At 44.0% G+C, this 20,822-nt stretch overlaps 1 protein-coding gene across 2 annotated transcripts in view; it reads left to right on the top strand.

The window, feature by feature from the left end:
• Nucleotides 1-20,822, top strand: part of VIT (vitrin) — a 125,485-nt gene that overhangs the window by 56,702 nt on the left and 47,961 nt on the right. The window contains exons 5-7 of one of the 2 annotated variants that reach the window (XM_069583541.1): nucleotides 7,431-7,564; nucleotides 12,786-12,863; nucleotides 18,619-18,810. In XM_069583541.1, coding sequence (XP_069439642.1) covers nucleotides 7,431-7,564; nucleotides 12,786-12,863; nucleotides 18,619-18,810 — 404 coding nt within the window. The remainder of the gene's footprint in view (nucleotides 1-7,430; nucleotides 7,565-12,785; nucleotides 12,864-18,618; nucleotides 18,811-20,822) is intronic. The other variant, XM_069583542.1, reaches the window with a different exon arrangement.

Genomic DNA, 20,822 nt, shown 5'->3' with positions numbered 1-20,822 from the left:
ATGTGTGTGTGCCCTCACAGCTCCACCAACACCATCAGCACACTCTGGTTAGTGTTTGTGTAGACACTGATATCTTCTGTAGAGGCTGAGCCTATCCTAGGCCTGCTTGTATTTTTCCAGGTTGACACTTGCTTCCTCTGGCATTTGCTGTCTGTCTCTTGCCTTTCCTCGTTTCCTGTGCAGTACAGAGCCACACGAGTTCATATGAGCTCACAAGATGTCTTCATAATGACAGTAACCCCTTACACAGATCCTCTCCCTAGCATCACCTCAGCCCTATGAGGCTGCTCAGAAGAGGAAGTCAAAAGTGTCTGACTCTGCAACCCCATGGACTGTGTAGCCCACCAGGCTCCTCCATCCATGGGATTATCCAGGCAAGAATATTGGAGTGGGTTGCCATTCTCTTCTCCAGGGGATTATCCCTACCCAGGGATCAAAACAGGGCCTCCTGCATTGCAAGTAGATTCTTTACCATCTGAGCTACCAGGGAAGCCCATAGGGAGACATAGAGAGGTTAATTAAATTGCTAGTTACTTCCAGGATTAGAATTTGTATCCCCTGGCTTCCAGCCCAGAGCCCAGGTGATACATTTAGGTAAGAACGGAGGGGTCCCAGCATTGCTTAATCTATAACATGAGGACATGATGAGGTTATAGACTTTGGAGCAGTTAGAGTTGGGAAAGGCTTTATAATAGATGAACACACCTCTAGGGAGGAAATAGGAATGGCATTGACAAGGACCAGGACTCAGCAATATCAGCATTTGGGGTGGAGCCTAGGAACTTGCTGAGAAGACTATAGATGAGGGTAGAGGGACTGCAGAGAAGAGCTTGACTGTTTCAAAAAAGATTTGCTGCTAGAGCAACTGAATGCCTCATGACTTCCTGAACCAATAGTAGGACACTGGAAAGAAGGAATCACTACCCATGAGGAGGATGTATAGAAGTCTTAAGGGAAAAGAGATAGGAATTTTGGATTATATCAGTTCCGTTTTCTACAAACAGAACAAGTCTCTTTTCAGAAGGAAGGACTGAAGACAGAGGATAAGAGTGGGAAATGCAGAAGGGACCGTCCGTCACTGTCCTGCCAGAGGCCCATGCAGTCAGAACTGGGACACTGGAGAAAGCATACTTCAGTTTAGAAATTCAGATTTAGCTTAAAGGGTTTAATTTTCATATAATGTATAATCAGATGCCTTATTATGAATGATCCCCTTGATCTTTCAAACCAAAGAGATAATGAACGTATTCGAGGCATTACATTCAGGCTCAGTCCTGGCCTGAACTAACTTCTATGTTTAAAGTGGGACCAAAGCCTGGGAGAGGGGAAGAGTTCTGAGATGGGACAATAAAGAGGCCATCTTCCTGCTGAGCATGGATTTCTGACCAGATGCCCATCTTGAGGATGGCAGCCAGCAAAACCTGGCCTCGTGGTGGACAGCCCCTTTCCTCCAGGCCACGATGCTGACCCTCAGCTTAGCGTAGTGTCCTGAGGGCCAGGGAGGAGGTGACCCTCAAGGCCATGTTCAGCATCATGCAGGATGTCTGAGGAATGCAAAGAAATGGAACTGGTTTTGCTCTTTCAGAGAATACGTATGAAGCGTCTCTGCCTCAGTGAGGATACAGGTGAGGTTTTATTTACATAAATTCTCTGAACTACCTTGGTTCTGAGCCCCTAAGTGTATCCCAAGTGCAACCACAGGCCTTCAGGCTCTCTCCCTCCTCTGGTATCCCCTCTGGTGGTCTGGCATCCCGTGCACGCCTCCCCTGGGATAACTGTCACCTCCTCGAGTTGACAGACCACTCCCCACCCCATGCCTCCTCCAGAAGGATATCTGGAAATACGCATGTCCTGCAGTGAAGTCCACTCACAAGATCTCTCTCTTAAGGCAACAGGAAAATCTCATGAGAAGACAAGAGTTCTTTGTCCATGCCTTCCCCAAAGTCTGGGTTTGGAGTCTTCTATAACCATCACAAGGGATCTCCACCTCTCAGTCCAGCCTAAGAACCCCCAGGCCTTCCCCCATTCCCTTTTTAAAAGCCTGAGCAAAGCGAAACTCAGCACCTCTTCCTCACTCTGAGTGGCAGCTACAGTGCTTCTGACTTTTAAAACAAGAATGACTGCTTGCACATTTCCTCAGTAAAATATAAACTGTATATTGTACTGAGGAAAATATTGTAAATTGTAAATATTCCTCAGAATATAAATCCAGGGACAGAAAAATTTCCCCCAGGAGAAAATAAAAAGATAAGAGCTATTTCTATTTACTAGTTATAAATAAGGGACCATGGGATAACTGGGATAATTTTTTTTTAATAATTTCAGTTGTCAGCCCATGCCAGTGGTGTGCTGGTCAGTGTTTACCAATTAACCCTTTTAAAAGGAGGAGGGGGTAGATGCTGATTTGTCAACGTCTGTAGTATAAATCCTCCCACTGTGGCTGATTTCAAGCTACCATTGTGAAATGAACCCTTTGGCACCATCCCGAACCTAACCACCAGCTTTCACAAGTCAGCATGAGGGGCATCCACACAGAGACAGGCCTTCAAACACAGAAGCAAAACTAGTGTCATCCCATAAGAAGATTCCTGTTCCAGTTGAGAGACAAAGTTAACTCAAGGAATTTTTATAAAATCAGAGTCATCATGGAAAGACAAGATCCAAAGGCATTGTTAGGAAGTGAAGTGAGTGAAAGTCGCTCAGTAGTGTCTGACTCTTTGCTACCCCTTGAACTGTAACCCGCCAGCATCCTCTGTCTATGGGATTCTCTAGGCAAGAAAACTGGAGTGGGTTGCCATGCCCTCCTCCAGGGGATCTTCCCAAAAACAGGGATCAAACTCGTCTCTCAGGCGTCTCCTGAATTGCAGGCAGATCCCTCACCATCTGAGCCATGGAAGTAGTGTGGCAACATCATGGAGAAGGAGGTACTGGGGAGACTGCCAGGTTTTCCAGCGCAGAGAACGGCATGAACAGAAACATGGGAGGGGGAATCTGTGGCTTGTCAGCAAAGCTGGGACCAGCCTTGCTGCAGCTGGGAGAGTGGGAGGCCCTGACTAAGAGCGCCCCAGAGAAGGGCAGGCAGGGTTGCAATGCTGTGAAGGAGAGATGGGGACTTGATGTGCGGAGAAGCCTGCAGCTTTTGAACTTTGAGAGGCAACTGTGACCATGTGGGGCAAACCCAAGATTCCAGGTCACTTAGATCTGGGTTCACATCCCTCCCTTGCAATTTAAAAGTTACAAAATCTGGAGTCACAAGATCCTTCGACCTTCCTAAGCCTATCTCTGTAAAGTGGGAATGACAGTCTTCCCTCCGCTCCACAGCCAGTAGGTTTGCTGGGAGAACTCAGTGAGATACCATGAGTGGGACTGCGTCAAAAGCAATTAAGGGTTTTATATGTCAAGTATTATTATCACCTTCTTTCCTTTTGAGCTGTTAGGAAGTTGAGTGTTGAAAGTTGCTGACTCACCATGGAGGTGGGAGGGAAAGAAATAGCAGCACTCATTCCTGTATAGAAGGGAGGGTGTTAATGGGAACAAATCTAAGGACTTTTCCAGTCCCCCATGCTGTCAATTACAGATGCCCAAGGGAGCCGCGTCAGGCTCTGGGCCAGGGAAATGACTTACCGGAGCCCCTGCTTCAGTGGAAGCAAAGAGGTAGATACATCAGTTACTGTCATATCAGAATCTAGAAACTTCAAAATCCTAGACATTAAAGAAACAATTTCCAACCTTTGGGAACTCTTTTAAATGAGTTTAGTTTAGCTTACACATCTTCCCTGGCCCAAAATAAAAGGAATAATGTGCTTTTAAAAATATTGTACCACCCTTTGAGATAGTTGAAATCATTCTGTGATGTCACAAAACCAAACTGGAAATTGTCAGGAAAGAGGTTTTACATCAGGGAGAACTAGTCACAATTAAGACATCAAAGAGAAACTTGTGAAGGAAAAAGAAATGAGGATTAAATTAAACAATCATTTATATATATGCACATATGCATACATATATATGTATTTATACATATGTATATAAGAAACTAAAAAGAAATCTGAAGCATGATCAGGTCCTGTAATATGAAAGAGAAGGACATCAGACCTGGGAGGTCAGCGGCCAGGCCATGAGATGGAAGCACCATACATGGGGCTGGGCTGCAAGGTGGAGGTTTTCTTCCTCTCCCTGCTTTCGTATCTCTAAATAAAGATGGTGGCTGAATATCATTAATGAACACAGATGCAAAAATACTCAACAAAACACTAGCAAACTAAATCAAACAATACATTAAGAAGACCATCCACCATGATCAAGTGGGATTTATCCCAGGGGTGCAAAGATTCTTCAGTATCCTCAAATCAACTGGTATGATGCACCATAGTAACAAACTGAATAATAAAAATCAATATGATTATCTCAATAGATGCAAAAAAAGCTTTTGACAAAATTCAACACATATTTATGATAAAAACTCTCCAGAGAGTGGGAAAACAAGGAACTTACCTCAACATCTCTGGCTCAATCCGCCTGCAATGAGGGAGACCTGGGTTTGATCCCTGAGTTGGGAAGATCCCTTGGAGAAGGGAAAGGCTACCCACTCCAGTATTCTGGCCTGGAGAATTCCATGGACTATATAGCTCATAGGGCCGCAAAAAGAAAGAAAAACAGTAGTGGTGAAAGGGTGGGATGAATTGAAAAAGTAGCACTGATATATATATATATACACACACACTATCATCTGTAAGATAGCTGGTGGGGAGTTGCGTTATAGCACAGGGGCCAAGCCTGGTGCTCTGTGATGTCCTAGAGGGGTGTGATGAGGGGAGAGTGGGGAGGGAGGCTCAAGAGGGAAGGTGTACACACACACACACACACATATATACATATACACATATATAATTATGCTGATTTTCATTTTGTATGGCAGAAACCAATACAACATTATACAGCTATTTTCCTCCAAATAGAAAACATTTTGGGGGACTTCCCTGGTGGTCCAGTGGTTAAGACTTCACCTTCCAATGCAAGGGATGCAGGTTCGATCTGTGGTCAGGGAGGTAGGATCCCACAGGCCTTGTGGCCAAAAGATCAAAACATAATAAAACAGAAATAATAATATAACAAAATCAATAAAGACTTAAAAAAATAAGTTTGTAGCTGATTCATGTTGATGTATGGCAGAAACCAACACAATATTATAATTATCTTCCAATTTAAAAAAATTTTAAGTTGATGGGAAAAAATGGTTAAATATTTATAAAACTAAAAGAATAGCATGTGAAAATAAAGTTAAGAACTAACCTTATATAGAAAAAGAAAAACAGCTGGAGGGATTAGGCTCCCCAAGTTCTGACTGTACTACAAAATGACAGTAATCAAAAAAGTATGGTACTGGAGCAAAAACAGAAATATAGATCAATAGAATAGGATAGAAAACCCAGAAATAGACCCATGCATTTATGGTCAATTAATTTAGGAGGCAAGAATATACAATGGAGAAAAGACAGTCTCTTCAATAAGAGCTGGGAAAACTAAATAGCTATGTATAAAATAATGAAGTTAGAACAAATATTCTTTAACACAAAAGTAAACTCAAAGTGGTTCAAAGAGCTAAAAGTAAGGCTAGACACTATAAAATTTTTAAAGGAAACCATAGACAGAACACTCTTTGACATAAATTGCAGCAATATATTTTTTGAATCCACCTCCTAGAGTACAAAAACAAAAGCAAAAATAAACATACAAGGGCTAACTAAATTTAAAAGCTTTTGCACAGCAAAGGAAACCATAAACAAAATGAAAAGACAACCCATAGAATGGGAGAAAATATTTGCAAACAAAGCTACTGACAAGGTATTAATCTCCAAAATATAAAAATGACTCATGTATCTCTATGTCAAAGAAACAACTCAATCCAAAAATGAGTAGAAGATCTAAATAGACATTTCTCCAAAGAAGACATGCAGATGGCCAAAAAGTACCTGAAAAGATATTTAAATCACTAATTATCAGAAACATGCAAATCCAGATAATAACAAGGTATCACCTCACACTGGTCAGAATGGCCATCATCAAAAAGTCTACAAACCATAAACACTGGAGAGGGTGTGGAGAAAAGGAAACACTCCCACACTGTTGATGGGAATGTAAATTGATACAACCACTATTGAGAACAGTTTGGAGGTTCCTTAAAAAAGTAAAAATGAACTATAATGTGATCCAGCAATCTCACCCCTGGGCATGTATCTGGAGAAAACCATAATTCAAGAAGACACATGCACTCTAGTGTTCATTGCAGCACTATGCACTACAGCCAGGATATGGAAGCAACCTAGATATCCACTGACCGAAGAATGGATAAAGAAGATATGGTGCCTATATACAATGAATATTAGTCATTAAAAAGAATGAAATAATACCATTTGCAGCAACATGGATGGACTTAGAGTGAATGGACATATATTCACTTATATTAGACTTACAGGACTTATATTGAGTGAAGTCAGAAAAAGAGAAATATTGTAAGATATCCCTTATAAGCAAAATCTAAAAAGAAATTATACAAATGAACTTATTTATAAAAAAAAAAAAGAACAACTCACAGAAACAAGTCGCAGATTTCAAAAACAAACTTATGGTTATCAAGGGGAAAACATGGGTGGGGGGTGTATAAATTAGGAACTTGGGTTTAATATACACACTGCTATATTTAAAATAGATAACCAGCAGGAACCTACTGTGGGCTTCCCAGGTGGTGCTAGTGGTAAAGATCCTGCCTGCCAGCGTAGAAGATGTAAGAGACATGGATTCATCCCTGAGTCAGGAAAAGCCCCTGGAGGAGGGCACGGCAACCCACTCCAGTATTGTTGCCTGGAAAATCCCATGGTCAGAAAAGCCTGATGGGCCGTGGGCCGCAAAGAGCTGGACACAACTGAAGTGACTAAGCACTCAGGCGCACACAATCGTAGTTGTGTCCGACTCCTTGTGACCCCGTGGACTGCAGTTCGCCACGTTCCTCTGTCCTTGGGGATTCTCCAGGCAAGAATACTGGAGGGGGTTGCCATGCCCTCCTCCAGGGGATCTTCCGAATCCAGGGATCGAACCCAGGCCTCCCATATTGCGGGCAAATTCTTTACCATCTGAGCCACCACCAGGGAAGCCCCCTGTATGGCACAGGGAAGTCTATACTCTGTAATAACCTGTGTAGGAAAAGAATGTGAAAAAGAATAAATACACGTATATGAATGACTGAATGACTATGCTACACAGCTGAAACCACCACAACATTGTAAATCAACAATACTTCGATTAAAAAAAGATTTTAATGTATAACATGTAGAATAAGAAAAAAATTAAGATGGTGACTGGTTTCATAGTCTATTATACGTCAAACAATATTCTTCTCCTCTTTCTTCAAAAAAAGTTTTTTCTCTTCACAGTGGTGTACTTGATAATTCAGGAGGGAAAATACTTGTTCGGAAAGTGGCTGGACAGTCTGGCTATAAAGGGAGTTACTCCAACGGTGTCCGGTCATTATCCCTTCCACGATGGAGAGAATCCTTTGTCGTCTCAGGTACGTGTACGCCCTGGAGACATGCTGCCCTATAACCGACACCTGGGTTAAGTGACCTCAGGGGATGAAATGTGCTCTTCTCAGCCTGCTGTTAGCTTTATTTCATGGCCCACCTCATTACATAAAAATCTGAAGCATTAGTTCTTCTGATAATTAGGATCATGAAACAATGAATTCTAATTACAGTGATAAATCACTACCAAGTCTGGAAATATAAAAAGGCTCCAATTACTCATTTTAAACACACAGCAGCTATCAGTAAGTCCAATCAAACTTTTAATTAAGTGAATTACATTTAATAACTTGGGTTTTTGAGCTACTCCTTTAGTTATGCCAAATGTTCCTCATATCTAGCTTATTCCTTGAGAAGTCTGGTAAATGAATAGATAGGGACAGGCTTTTAGAGAACTGAGCTACAACTGTATTTGAGATTTCTTTTTTAAGACTAATTGTTTCACTGTTAATCAGTTCTCACTATCTGGCTCCATAGGATTTTATAGATAATCATTTCCACTTTTTTTTTTTTTTGCCCTCTTCCAAAGAGGTACTGTCAATGACCTAATGGCCAGTGTGAGTTCACAGTAAAAAGATAACCAAGTATCTCTGTATTATCATGACCTGCCTGTTCCCCTCCTTTTATTTTTGTGAATTTCCCTAACCTAACCTTTTATTTTGAAAGCTTTTAAGTTTATGGGAAAATGAAAATATAGTACCACGAATACCCATATTCCCTTCACCCAGATACACCAATTGGTAATATTTTGCTATACTTGCTTTATCTATCTATTTATATTTTGCTTAAACTGTGTGAAAGTAAGCCACCAGCATGATGACAATTATCCCTTAATACTTCAGCACACATCTGGTAAGAACAAAAGCATTTTCCTAAATAACCACAGTACAATGCCTTAAAAATATTAGCATTGCTACAATAATGTTGATGAATATTAATAAATATGAAAAATAAGAAATAGTCTGATTCAATTATATCCAACTATACCCAAAATATTCTTCACAATAATTTCTTCTTCTGTTAGGGGGTGGATCTACAATCAAAGATCACCCATTGTATTTACTTGTCATGTCTATTTGGTTCCCTTTAATCTAGACCCGTCTACCACCACACTTCCATTTTTGGTCATGAGTAGCGATGACATTTTTTTTTTTTTTTGGCTGTGCTGGGTCTTTGCTGCAGTGCATGGGATTCTCCTTGCGGTCGCTTCTCTTGTGGCGGAGCACAGGCTCGAGGGCATGTGGGCACAATAGTTGTGGCACACAGGCCTAGTTGGTCTATGACATGTCCCCAGGCCAGGGATCGAACCCCTGTCCCCTGTATTGGTGGGCGGGTTCTTAACCACTGGCCCACCGGAGAAGTCCTGCGATGATATTTTTGAAGTCTCAGCCAGTCATCTAGTACTATGTTCCACAATCTGGACCATAAACAGGTCTGGCTATTGCCTCATGCTCGGGTTCAGGTTAAATATTTTGGCAAAGATACTACATAGATAGTACCATAGCATATCCATTGTGTAGTATCATAAATGGTCATAAGGAGACACAGAATGTCATTTTGTCCATTTGTTGGTGATGTTTAATTTGATAACTTGGATACTTTATAATATCTCTCCATGGTAAAAGATACTTTGTAATAGCAATCTGTAGGATGATACTTCAAAACAGCTTGTCCCCCTAACCCAAAATTCACCCAATGGTTTTAATATCCATCAGTGATCCTTACCGTAACAAGAGTAAAGTCAGAAATTGAAAAATTATCCTTATTCTTCCACATTTATTAGCTAGTGTTCTTACACAAAGAAATAAGCCCTCCTCCCCCCACACAACTATTTTTCCAAGTACCATGGTGGACATACAGATTATTTTTTAAAATACAACATGTTATAGACTATTATCATCATTATTCTTTTTGATGTTCAAAATTTCCAGGTTTGGCCACTGGGAGCCCTTCCAGCTTTTGACATGCCCCATCAGCGTTTGAGCACAAGACAGTGTTATATCTTCACCTTGTACTGTTTACTCTGCACTGGACCTTGAATCTCTCATTTTCTCCAAAGAGACACTGCAGGATTTTAAATACATTCTAGCAAACTTTTCTGGCATTCCCCACAAAATCAGGAGCCATGTGACTCTCCTGAGAAGGCACCACCTGTGGAAGGCCAGCTAAAGCAAGGAAGAGAGAAATGTCTCATAATATAGCAGGCCTTCCAATCCGGGTGGGATTTTTGCACCTTTAGATGCCCCGTGTCCCAACCTCTACCATCCTTTGATCATAATTTTAGTAGGACTACAATCAGATCTTCTAACTTGAGCAATCTCTGTGTCCTCTTACGTGTGGAATTCTGCACATCCAGGGTTCAAACCATACCAGTTTCTATGTCCGGTAGTGGGAGGTCATTAATCATAGTGCTGTAAGCTTTACCTCATAACAAAACAGGGGCCATATGAAAATACTAAGGTCTAGAATACAAATTTGCCAAACTTAGAAGTATAATTTCCATGTTGGTGTTTACCAAGTAGCTCCTGGGGGAATAAGAAGGTTTCAGTCTTCGGTGCTTAGCCTGCAGTCCAAGAATCCTAATAGAGGTTTAAAAGAAAAAGTAATTCCTTAAGAGTAGAGATGTTTTGGATTTTTTAAATGAAAATCAATCTGCTGTGTTATTCCCTATATGTCTCAACTGCTGTGTCATCTCATTCCACCTAGTGACATTTAACCAGAAACCCTTTTTGCCATTGATAATAAGCATATGTGCTCTGCAATGACTACCAGTGAATGAGTTTGGAGAGCCCAATGCCACATAAGGGTCTCAGCTGACAGCGGCCAGAGCTTGCTCATCCACTGCCCAGTGGCTCACAGCCAGCGAGTTTTGCTGGATCATGTCAGAGTCCTCTCCTGAAGGTTCAGATGCCTTTGTGACCTTTCTCTAGGCTTTTATTTCCAATTGTCACATGTTGCTATGCGCCTTTAATTAATTCACGTTGGCAGGCTGGGAGGGGGCAGAAGAGGGGTTGTCTTTTTGTTCAGCACAGTCCTTCCACAGTTCAGAGATGGGAAAGGTCAGAGAGGGACTTCCTAATACTGCCTGTTTGTCCTCTGATCCACATTTCAGAAAGCTGAGCTCAGGCTCCTTTTCCTTCTGAATAGAAACAGAGAGAATCACAGGGTTTTAGATGTGAGAAGAATAGGAAACTGAAGAGCCGGTGTCCCTGTGGCATTTGCTATGGATAAAGTGAGGCCTCACCAAGGCACCCTCCTCGGGTCTGAAATAGCCCCACTCACTGTCCACCTGGGCTTCACAGTTCATGCTAGTGGTAAAGAACCCGCCTGTCAATATGGAAAAAGTAAGAGACGCAAGAGATGCAGGTTTGATCCCTGGGTCAGAAAGATCCCCTGGAGGAGAGCATGGCAACCCACTCCAGTATTCCTGCCTGGAGAATCCCATGGATAGAGGAGCCTGGTGGGCTACAGTTCATGGGATCGCAAAGACAAAACGGTAACTTACCACAGCACACACAGTCCACCTGGAGCAGGGCCGAACCAGGGTGCCCACCCTGCTCCAGGCGGGCTTTCATTAGAGGAAGTAACTCCCCTGAGCCCAAACATGTGCCTCTTTCTCACCTTGAGTGACATTGGTAGCTAACACCAGAAGAACTTCTTCGCATCTCTATGGTGATATATGGTTCCAAAACATCTTAACTATGTTTTTCCCTTCAGATCCCTACAACATTGCATAGTAAGTTGGTCCATATCATTATGCATATTTTCTGAATTAAAAAAGCAAACACCAAGAGTCTTAGAGGTTGAGGCAGTCAATCACTGGCAAAATAGAAACAGAAACAGATTCTCTTGCTCTCAATCCCAAACCCTTCCTGAGACCCTGTTACCCATTCTGCCTCATGACTCTTGCTGTTCCTTGTTCCAGAAGGAACTTTGGTGAACCCAGGCACTAGATTCCGTTCCACTGCCCATCTCCTATTTGACACTCTACACTGTCTCCTCTCCAAGCCCATCCTATACCAATATTCCCTTGGGTTGAGAGTTAAAAATGCTTTCATTATCAGGTGGAAATATCACATAACAGGTGAGACCCCTTCCGAGTTGTATTTAAATTTTAACAGAGATCTAAGTGAAAGTTAGTCACTCAGTCATGTCCAACTCTTTGTGACCCCCATGAACTGCCGCCTACCAGGCTCCTCTGTCCATGGAATCCTCCACGCAAGAATACTGGAGTGGGTTGCCATCCCCTTCTCCAGGGGATTTTCTCAAGCCAAGGGTTAAAGCTGGGTCTCCTGCATTCAGGACAGCTTTTTTACTGTGTGAGCTACCAGGAAACAGAGATCTAAGCACTAAGGTAATTCCTCAGTTATACTTACTGAGCATCTCCTACATTCCAGACACTCTCCAGGCCCTGGGACTTGACAGCCACCAAGTGAGACCAATTACCTGCCTCAGGGGGGCTTGTGTTCTACTGACAGTTTCCATTTCCTCGGAATGAGGCTCCCTGGTGGAACTGCAGGCTAACTCTCTGGCAGAGGACCACCGTGGGCAGCAGTCTTCACAGGCTTGTTCAGTCACACCAGGCTTGAGGCTTGCCTACCCAACCCCAGTCATTTTTCCTGTTTATGCCCCCACCGCTTCCCTGATACACATTAGCATTCCTTCTCTGAACTTTCACTCCCTGGGCGGGCAACAAATGGCTGTTTCCAAGGCTGATCTCTGTTTACCTACTTTCAAGTTTCTCTAGCGCTGTGGAATTCAGATGGGTCCCACAGGGTCCATGAAAGTGAGAGGTAGTTGTTCACGCACAGCCAGTCAGCCGCCAGAGCTCTCGTGTCCAGGAGAGTATAGGGAGGATTTTCATCTACTGACCCGGTTTAACATTCAGAGTCACACGTATGAAAACTTCACCTCCAGGTCACATCTTCGCGAGCAAATAAGGGTTGCTCATGTTAATTCTGAGTCACGAAGATGTTATGGTTTCCTTTCTAATATTAATAAAACACAGGCAATACAGAAAAACATAATGCCACTTGACTTTCTCACTGTAATCAACAATTCAGCAAAGGATGGGAGGCTGGTGGAGATTGACTGATTTCCTTAAACTCAAGAGAAACAAATCAGAAGGAGGGAATTTATCAGGATGCAACCATCTAAAATCTCTAACTCCAGAAATAAATAGGTTTTTGTTTTTTTTTTTTTTTACAGAAGGTAAACCCCAAAAGGGTGTAACCTACCCATCGTCTCTTACATATTCATCATCTAAAAGCCCAGCTGCCAAAGCAGGCAAGTGTCCACATGTGATTTCATCTAAATCTTCTGATTTTGTAATCAGGCAATTCTGTGTTTTAGAAGATAGGGTGGAAATTAGCATCTTAACCGGTCAAGCTCCACTGACTCCAGTAATATTTTAACAGATGCCAGGAACGCGGGCACAGAAATCAGTGGGCTGAAGACTGAGGCTTTATTTTTGTTTTTGCAATTCTGAGATTATCTCTGTGTTTCTGTCATTTTTGTTCAGAATGACTGTTGCCTTGAATTTTATTGCATTGCTACTTTAGAAGATGACATGACATTCTGTGTGGAAATGTTCCCTGGTGGCTAAAAGGGAAAAGACTGTCTCTACTTAGGTATGAAATGAAGGGAAGCAAAGAAGGTGATGCGGCTTCTGTGACAATAGCAAGCCACTAATCTCAATGACACCAGCCAAAACTACACTATCTGTGAGGTTGTGCCAACCCCAGCTTTCTGTGAACCACTAAGGGGGTACAGAGAGAACTCAGGCTAGGAAAATACCTTTTTCTGGGTTTCTGTGTAAAAGCAGTAACTATGCTATGCATTCCTGTCCTTTCACCAGGGGTGGGGGGCGTGGGAGTGGCGGGGTAATACTTTGATTTCTCATCAAAGAGAAGCTGTGAGTTGTTTTATGGTGGGATTGAACATTACTTCCAGAAACTTGAAATAATGAAGGAACAGAAATGGTGAAGAATAGGAAAGCCTGGTGTGCTGCAGGGGCTGGATACTACTGAGCGCCTGAACAGCAACCCCCAGAAGCTTGACAGGCTAGCTGACTTTGTTCCTGTCCATAAAGTGAATATGGCTTTAAAATGGGCAATATAAGCTAGCTAGCATTTATTGAGCTTTTGCTGTGTGCCAGGCATTGTTCCAAGATCATTGGAACATTCACCTGATCTTTGTATTTGATCACCCCAGCAATACCACAGATATGTATTAACACTATTCTTAGCCCTAAAGAAATCACAGCACCAGAGAAATTTAGTAACTTGCCCTTTGCCACACAGCAAGTAAGTAGCAGAGCTGAGAATCAAATCCAGTCAGTCTGGCTCCAAAAGCCCTCTCTACACTGTTACCCTGTATTTTTATTCTGCCAATTATAGTGTATATAAAGAATCCTGACTCGAGGCACTTATTATTCAGATAGAAGCTCTTTTTCATTCCCCGCCCCAATTACTCTCCAATAATATCTTTAATGACTTCTTAATTATTCCAGTAATCTAGACCTGTTTTTGCTTGTTTAACTGCACAGAATCAACTCTTCCTTAAGCCTCCCACAAGCAGAGGGTGGCGCCCCATGGACCATTTCTGAGATGTCCCCTGTCCCCTTCTGCTGTGGGCCCGGGAAGAGGACGAAGCATGAAGCGAGGGAGGGAACATCCTCTTACCCTGCACACTGCTCTCCTCCAGAGGTGGCCTCGGACCCCTCCCCTTCTTCAAGTCCTTCTGCTGAGGGGCCTGGGTCAGGTGGGGCCATCGACAGCACAGTTCTGCCAGCACGGCCCCACCCGTGGGAAGTTCAGTGACACCTCTCCTCATGCAGAAAGCGGGGACAGAAAGCGGGGACTGGGGCCTTGTGGCTTCTGCGCTGGGCCATGGCCAGAATCTGGACAGATTCCCACACCCCCTCCTGTGACTTTGCCAGACACCTGTCCCACCCCTGAGGCAGAGCGCCAGGACACCCCCATTTCAGATACCCCAAGGGTGCCACTCTAATGGGCCTTGATGACACTAGAACTCTACTGGCATCCCCCTGAAGTGGGTCAGGGTGAGGGGAGAGAAACCAATCACAACCAATGGTGACTTAGATGGCCAGATCAGTTGGTTTCTAGGTCCTGCATAGCAGAGACTAGTTCCAAAACCTCTCTCTCTGACCCTGCACTGTGGCCAGCTAGGCACTGCCCACCCAGCAGACCTGACTCACTGACCACCAGGAGGAACGCGGAGGAGCTGGCGCCTTCTCACACTGGGCTGCTATGTACATATATTTTTTGGCCATACCATCCTGCTTGTGAGATCTTAGTTCTCCAACTAGGGATTGAACCTGGATCCTTGGCAGTAAAAGCACCGAGTCCTAACCACTGGACAAGCAGGGAATTCCAATGCCATGCACGTTTAAAACTAGCAAAAGCCATATCTCCCATCACCATATCTCCCATGACACCATCTCCATTTCTCACTATCAGCCTCTTATCACAAGACCATCCAGAGTTGTCTGAGTCTGAAAAATTAAATTCAGTCATTCAGTAACCATGTGTTGAGCACATTTGGTGGCAGACTCTGAACTCAGCTGTAAGGATTCCAGCATAGAAGAGATACTGGGGTCTTATCCAGCCTCAAAATTAGATAAACCTCTTTCAAGTGACAGTCCCACCATGCAGTGCGTCTCAACAATTCAAATGAAAAATCCAGTGAGAACAGTAAAAAGGGTGGCCCCTTGATTGCCACTGTTTCTTTGGTGATAAAATTCCTTTAGAAACGGAAGGAAGAGGGAGAACTGGAGATGCACAGACCAGCAGCTGCTCAGGTCCCAACCTGCCCCTAACAAGATGCTTCCTGATCTCTCCTAGAATGGGAGTGAACAGATAAATCAGGTTAGGATGATCCCCTCAAGCATCGCAACCCTGCCCTGGGGGAGGGGCAGGTGTATCACGATGGTGTCAGCTGCTGGCATTTATCAGAAGTCTGCCGTGTGACAAGCGCTGTGCAGCCCCCTTATAGACACGACCTCTAACTGTGACAGCAGCCCCCCAAGTAGGTCTGACCATGCCCACTTTACAGCAGAGGGAGCCAGGCTCAGAAGACCGGAGAAAGCCTCGTGGCCAGGCTGGCGAGGGCTGGGGCCAAAAGTCCAGGCGCCTGGAGCTGGCCATGCTTCTCCAGTCAGATTTCCCCGGCCCACCCTAGCTCAGTGGATCAGAATCTCTGAATAGAGCCCTGGATCACCCCCATTGCAATCCTAGTGATGTCCAGGTACAGGCAGCTGGGGACCCTTTGGTGTGGTTGAGTCTCGAGCTATTCTTTACCTTGTCCAAAGAATAACATGTCAAGAGTCTGAGGGAAGTTTTGAAATGTTTTCCCATGAAAATCTTTGAAAAAAGCCTAAGCTTCCCCATAGCTGAAGATGTACAAAGAAACTATTTTTTGGTAGTTTTATTTCAAATTGCTCAAAAGGAACCTGGTCTCATGAAAAATTCACTTGGTGTCACACCAGGCATTATATTCAATAAGCAACTGGAATCATTTGGAGTATTTTCTCTATCTCCCTCTTAGAGACAGTTCTATTCCTTGAAGGAGAGCAGGCAAAAATGACTAGGTCTTCCATGGAAGAATGTGGAAGACCAAGGAGATGGCTCTGTTGGTTGAATTTATTTATGCTTGAAACTATCTGTGTTCTAAGCAAGTAACATAAATGGCTGTCCACAGGATATTTTATTTGCTATCTAGCAAATCAATATCAGCAAAAGCAGACTGGCAGGGAAGCAGATTGGCAACCTCAGAATTAGCCAATGGTAGGAGAAAAAGATATCCAGATCCTTAGTACCTAATGAGTTTAAAGCGGCAAAAATATTCACTATTTTCAAGTGAGTTTTTAATTTAATTAATTGAGCTTTAATTAATAATTTGCAAGTACAATGTACTGTCAGTTTATTTATAGCTTTCTCTCCAAATTAGTAATATATCCTATTTCATAAAATATACGAGTGATTCTGTCTTTTCCCTGTATGAACCTGAGCCTGCGTCTCCCTAAAGAGGCATTAATGCCTGGTAGCGTTTACCAGAGGGTATAACAGAGGAGTACTTTGGAGAAATTAGAAACTTCCCTAGGACTTGTTATGAAAGCTCAGTTCCTTTAGAGTCATGGAAACATCATAAATCACTCAAGTTTAGTTTTGCCCAAGGATGGCGTGAAGACTGGCTGAACCCCTGAGGCCGCTGCCAGCTCTTTAGCAATTAGTCTGGCACAGTCTCCAGGAGGATTTAAAGATGACCAACTGCTAGCAAGAATCAGGGTAAATGCGGGATCCGCTTCCTGCCCTGCCAGCCTACCGCCTGCAAGAGCAGACAGGATGGCCAAACTCCAGCCCAGTTCCAGGGTGTTCTGTGCTGACCTGTGCTCCCAGGTCAGTGCTCTGACTCCCACAGGAGGGGACAGTGTCGGGGGACGGCAGTGGGGGCGGGGCGGGAACTGGCGAGTACAGTGCTGGGCAGTGGGTCTGAACACCCGACCCCACCTCATGTTTGTCTGCACATCTGGACAGGGCTGCAGTCTGACATGGCCCAGCACGCAGTGCCATGCCCAAGAGGAGGCGGGGTGGTCCCCGCAGAGTGTAGAGCTTTCTATCTCAGATGCTACCCCCTTGGCCTGCTGTTCTGTGTACCAAAGATGCTTCATCCTTAAGCAGAGTTACGGCTAGAGCTGGGATGCTGTCATAGGCTGAAAAAGCAACCCCTGAAAAGATATCCGTATCCTAATCCTGGAATCTGCAGATGTCTTCTTACACGGCAAGAAAGGGCTAGGGGCAAAAAGGCTGGGAGGCTGTGCTGATGTGATTAAGTTAAGGACCTTTGGATGGCAGGGGCGGGGCGTGGCGGTGATCCTAGGCTGAGAGCAGGGTTGTCAGGGAGACTCAATGCAATCGCATGCACCCTCGTAAGAGGAGGGAGGGAGATTTAACACACACAGAAGGGAAGGCCGCATAAAAGTAGAGCAGACGGCGAACTGAGGATGCCGGCCTTGAAGACTGGCGGGGTGTCAAGTCAAGGAATGCCACTGCCACCAGGAAACAGAAGAGGCAAGAAGCAGATTCTACCTTAGAGCTTCTGGACGGAGGTCAGCCCAGTGATGCTGATTCCAGCTTTCTGCCTCCAGAACTCTGAGGGACTTACATTCCTGTCGTTTTAGGCCACTGAGCTTAAGGTAATTAGTTATAGCATCCCCAGGAAACTAACACAGATGCACAGATGTAGGATGGCACACCTGCCATGGGGTCCAAGAGGCACGGGTGAGGGTGGCTGCTGTTCCCTCCCAGGACTGGGGTGCTGCTCACTTTGGGGACTATGTGGTGTTTCCTTCTGACGCGGACACATGGTTCTCTATACAATCCCAAGGTCCAGTGGGCCATTTGCCCCCATGCCCTCAACATAAATAATTCATAATAAATTATAAATTCATAATAAATTCATAAATAATTTGTAATAAATTCAGATTATTTAAAATTGTGGAAGCAATATAAATCATCACGTGTGGGTGAGGAGTAATGTTTAGAAGAAGAAACAAGATGGTCTTTACCATCTGATTAGTTCTGTTACCCCGTTTTATAGATGAGGAAACTGGGACCTAGAGGAGTTAGTCGGCTAGTCATGAACCAAAACCAAAGCATCTAAGACACATTCTCTAAAACGATGAGAGCCCTGAAAGCTCCCCTTACTTCTAGGCCAACACTAACTGAAACAGCATATATATCCACGAACCATTGCTTCTGGTGTACGGCAAATTAATTTGATGATTAATCATGTTCAGCCTTGTTTATGTGGCTATTATTTTGAGCTGCCTTTTAAATATTTTATCATTATTTCATCTTTGGTTCATTTATCGATTTATTCCTCCATCCAGATTGTACATGCCTCCACAGCAGCTAGCATAGGACTTTGCTCATAGCTAGTGTCCAAGAACTACTTATTTCTGTCCTGAAGAGCCTACCAGCTATTCTGTAAGCCCCAATGTAATTCCACTTTCTTACAGGTGAGACCGCAAGAGCAGAGCAGAGCCCATCAGGTCCAGAGACAGCAGCACAGCCAGTCACTGTGACGCAGGTACCGGGGACCACTGCCGTCGAGGCCACCCACACCACCTTGCCAAAGCCCTCCCCATCTGCAGACTCTACCGCCAGCGGCCTCCGACCGCAGCCCGCAGGCCAGAGAAGCAAGGGCCTGGGTCAGTAGGTGGACTGTATGCTGCCGTGTGCTAGAAAAGTGGGCGGCTGGGTTCTTAGGGTCAACAGCCTCTCTGAATGCCTGTGTATGGAGTTTTGAGCTGGGCCGGGGGCGTGTGTGCTGTGTCTTCCCGTATGAAGGGGTAAATTGAGCTCATGATAATTCAAAACTGAACTAAAAGCTAAGCAAACTATGCAGAAGGACTTAACACAGATTTGAAAATAGGACTGCTGTTAATCATACTTTAGAAGGTAGGATGTTATGTGAAGCTTTCCCATCGCAAAATCCCCATTTCTCCAAAAGCTCAGCTGGAGGGCTAATAGATTCTTGTGTAAACACTGTTGGGTTTTAAGGGACAAACTGAATACTCCTGGAAGTCTTCAAATATTAGAAGTAGGCAACAACAAAAAAAGAATTCCTTTAGCAAAAGTCAGATAGCTCAGGTTTTTATTTCTTTTCTGACTGCCTTTTGTCTTACCACTTGTATCCATTTCTTAAATCATGTTTTAGGTTTTACCAAAGTCCAGTTTATGGAATTAATCTTGGTATTACATCGAACACAACCTTAGGAGCCCATTGGATAATCCAAACAACAGCTTTACACAGTCTTCTATGTTAGGCACCCTGGGCAGTGAGCATCTATCTCATTTCTAAAGGTCCTCTGGCAAGAGGGGAGGAAATTCCACAGAGCAGGTGTCGCTGTGTCTTGGCTACTTCTAAATATCTCCCACCTTTTTCGCTTCTAGGAGGAAGTGCCCAGGACTGGGTCTTTTCAGCCTTACCTCCAGCTTCCAAACATCACTGCCACGTAGCATGGCCCTTCCCTCTTCCCTGTCAGAGCCCAGCTCTCTAGCCATCTTTCTATTCAACAAATCCAAACACTTTCAGTGTGCTAGACACTCTTCTAAGCACCTGAGAAATATTAGCCTACTAAATCCTCAAAACAACCCTATAAAGCAGATACAGTGCTTCTAATTTGCTTAATTCAACGTATTGGGGAAGAAACTGGCCCCTAGTCACACTGACGGGAAGCAGCAGAGCCGGGCTCCACGACCAGCAGCCAGCTCTCCTGTGACACTCCCCCCACCCCCCAGCCCCGGCCAAACACCCAAGGCACTAACGATGTGGCACAGAAGCTGAGGCCTTGACCGCCTGGACGTGGACAGGGTGAAAAGACTGGAGGGTCTAGACACAGCCAACTCCTGCTCTGATTAGTAATAAACAATCACAGAATGCACAGTCCATTCTCTCCCTGTGCCAGGAGCCCTGCACACATTATCTTAATCTTCCCAACAGTTCTATAAAATAGGAATTATTATTCTTCCATCCGATACATGGCTCATGGAAGAAGCTATAACATAAAGTCCCCAAATAAAATACCACAAAAATCATTTCTGAAATACATTAACACACTACCCCATCATCTTGATTCTTTTAAAGACTTGTGAGTAGCTGAGTGAGTTGCTTGCTCCTGGTGTCTCCTTAGAGGATGGCAATTTTTACATAACACATATAATTAAGCCTGGGGTGTATTTACTTTGCTACACTGGGAGCTTGGAAATCCTGTTACAAGTTGGGCCTTTGCTTGTGGAAAACCTCAAGCAACTTGAAGCAGTGGCTCCCAGCCTGGCAAATCTTCCTTATTCCTGGCTTGGGGACACAAGCTTTGGGCAGCAGCCTCGCAGCCCATCAGTTTGCGCTTCATCCCGGTCCAGCACCCACGTCTGTGCTGCCCCACAGACTCCTAGACAAATATCCAGGGTAAGCGCTCTGTGTAGCCTGCGCCCTAATTGCTACGAGAGGAGCCAAACTGGGGAGGGAGGCAGGAAGAGAGGACTTTTTAAAACGTGAATGGTTTACTCAAAGGATTTTCCGTAGGAATGAAGAGTGAAGACTCATGTTTGAATGCCTATGTCTTTTTTTTTTTTTTTCAAATAACAGCCTTCTTGAGATACTTTTTGCCTACTGTACAATTCACTCATTTAAAATATTCAGGTCAATGATTTTCAGTGT

The sequence above is a fragment of the Ovis canadensis genome, chromosome 3, assembly GCF_042477335.2.
Source record: "Ovis canadensis isolate MfBH-ARS-UI-01 breed Bighorn chromosome 3, ARS-UI_OviCan_v2, whole genome shotgun sequence".
In the NCBI taxonomy this organism is placed as follows: Eukaryota; Metazoa; Chordata; class Mammalia; order Artiodactyla; family Bovidae; genus Ovis; species Ovis canadensis.
The sequence above is the reverse complement of the archived record's forward strand: the minus strand, read 5'-3'. Positions and strand labels throughout refer to the sequence as shown.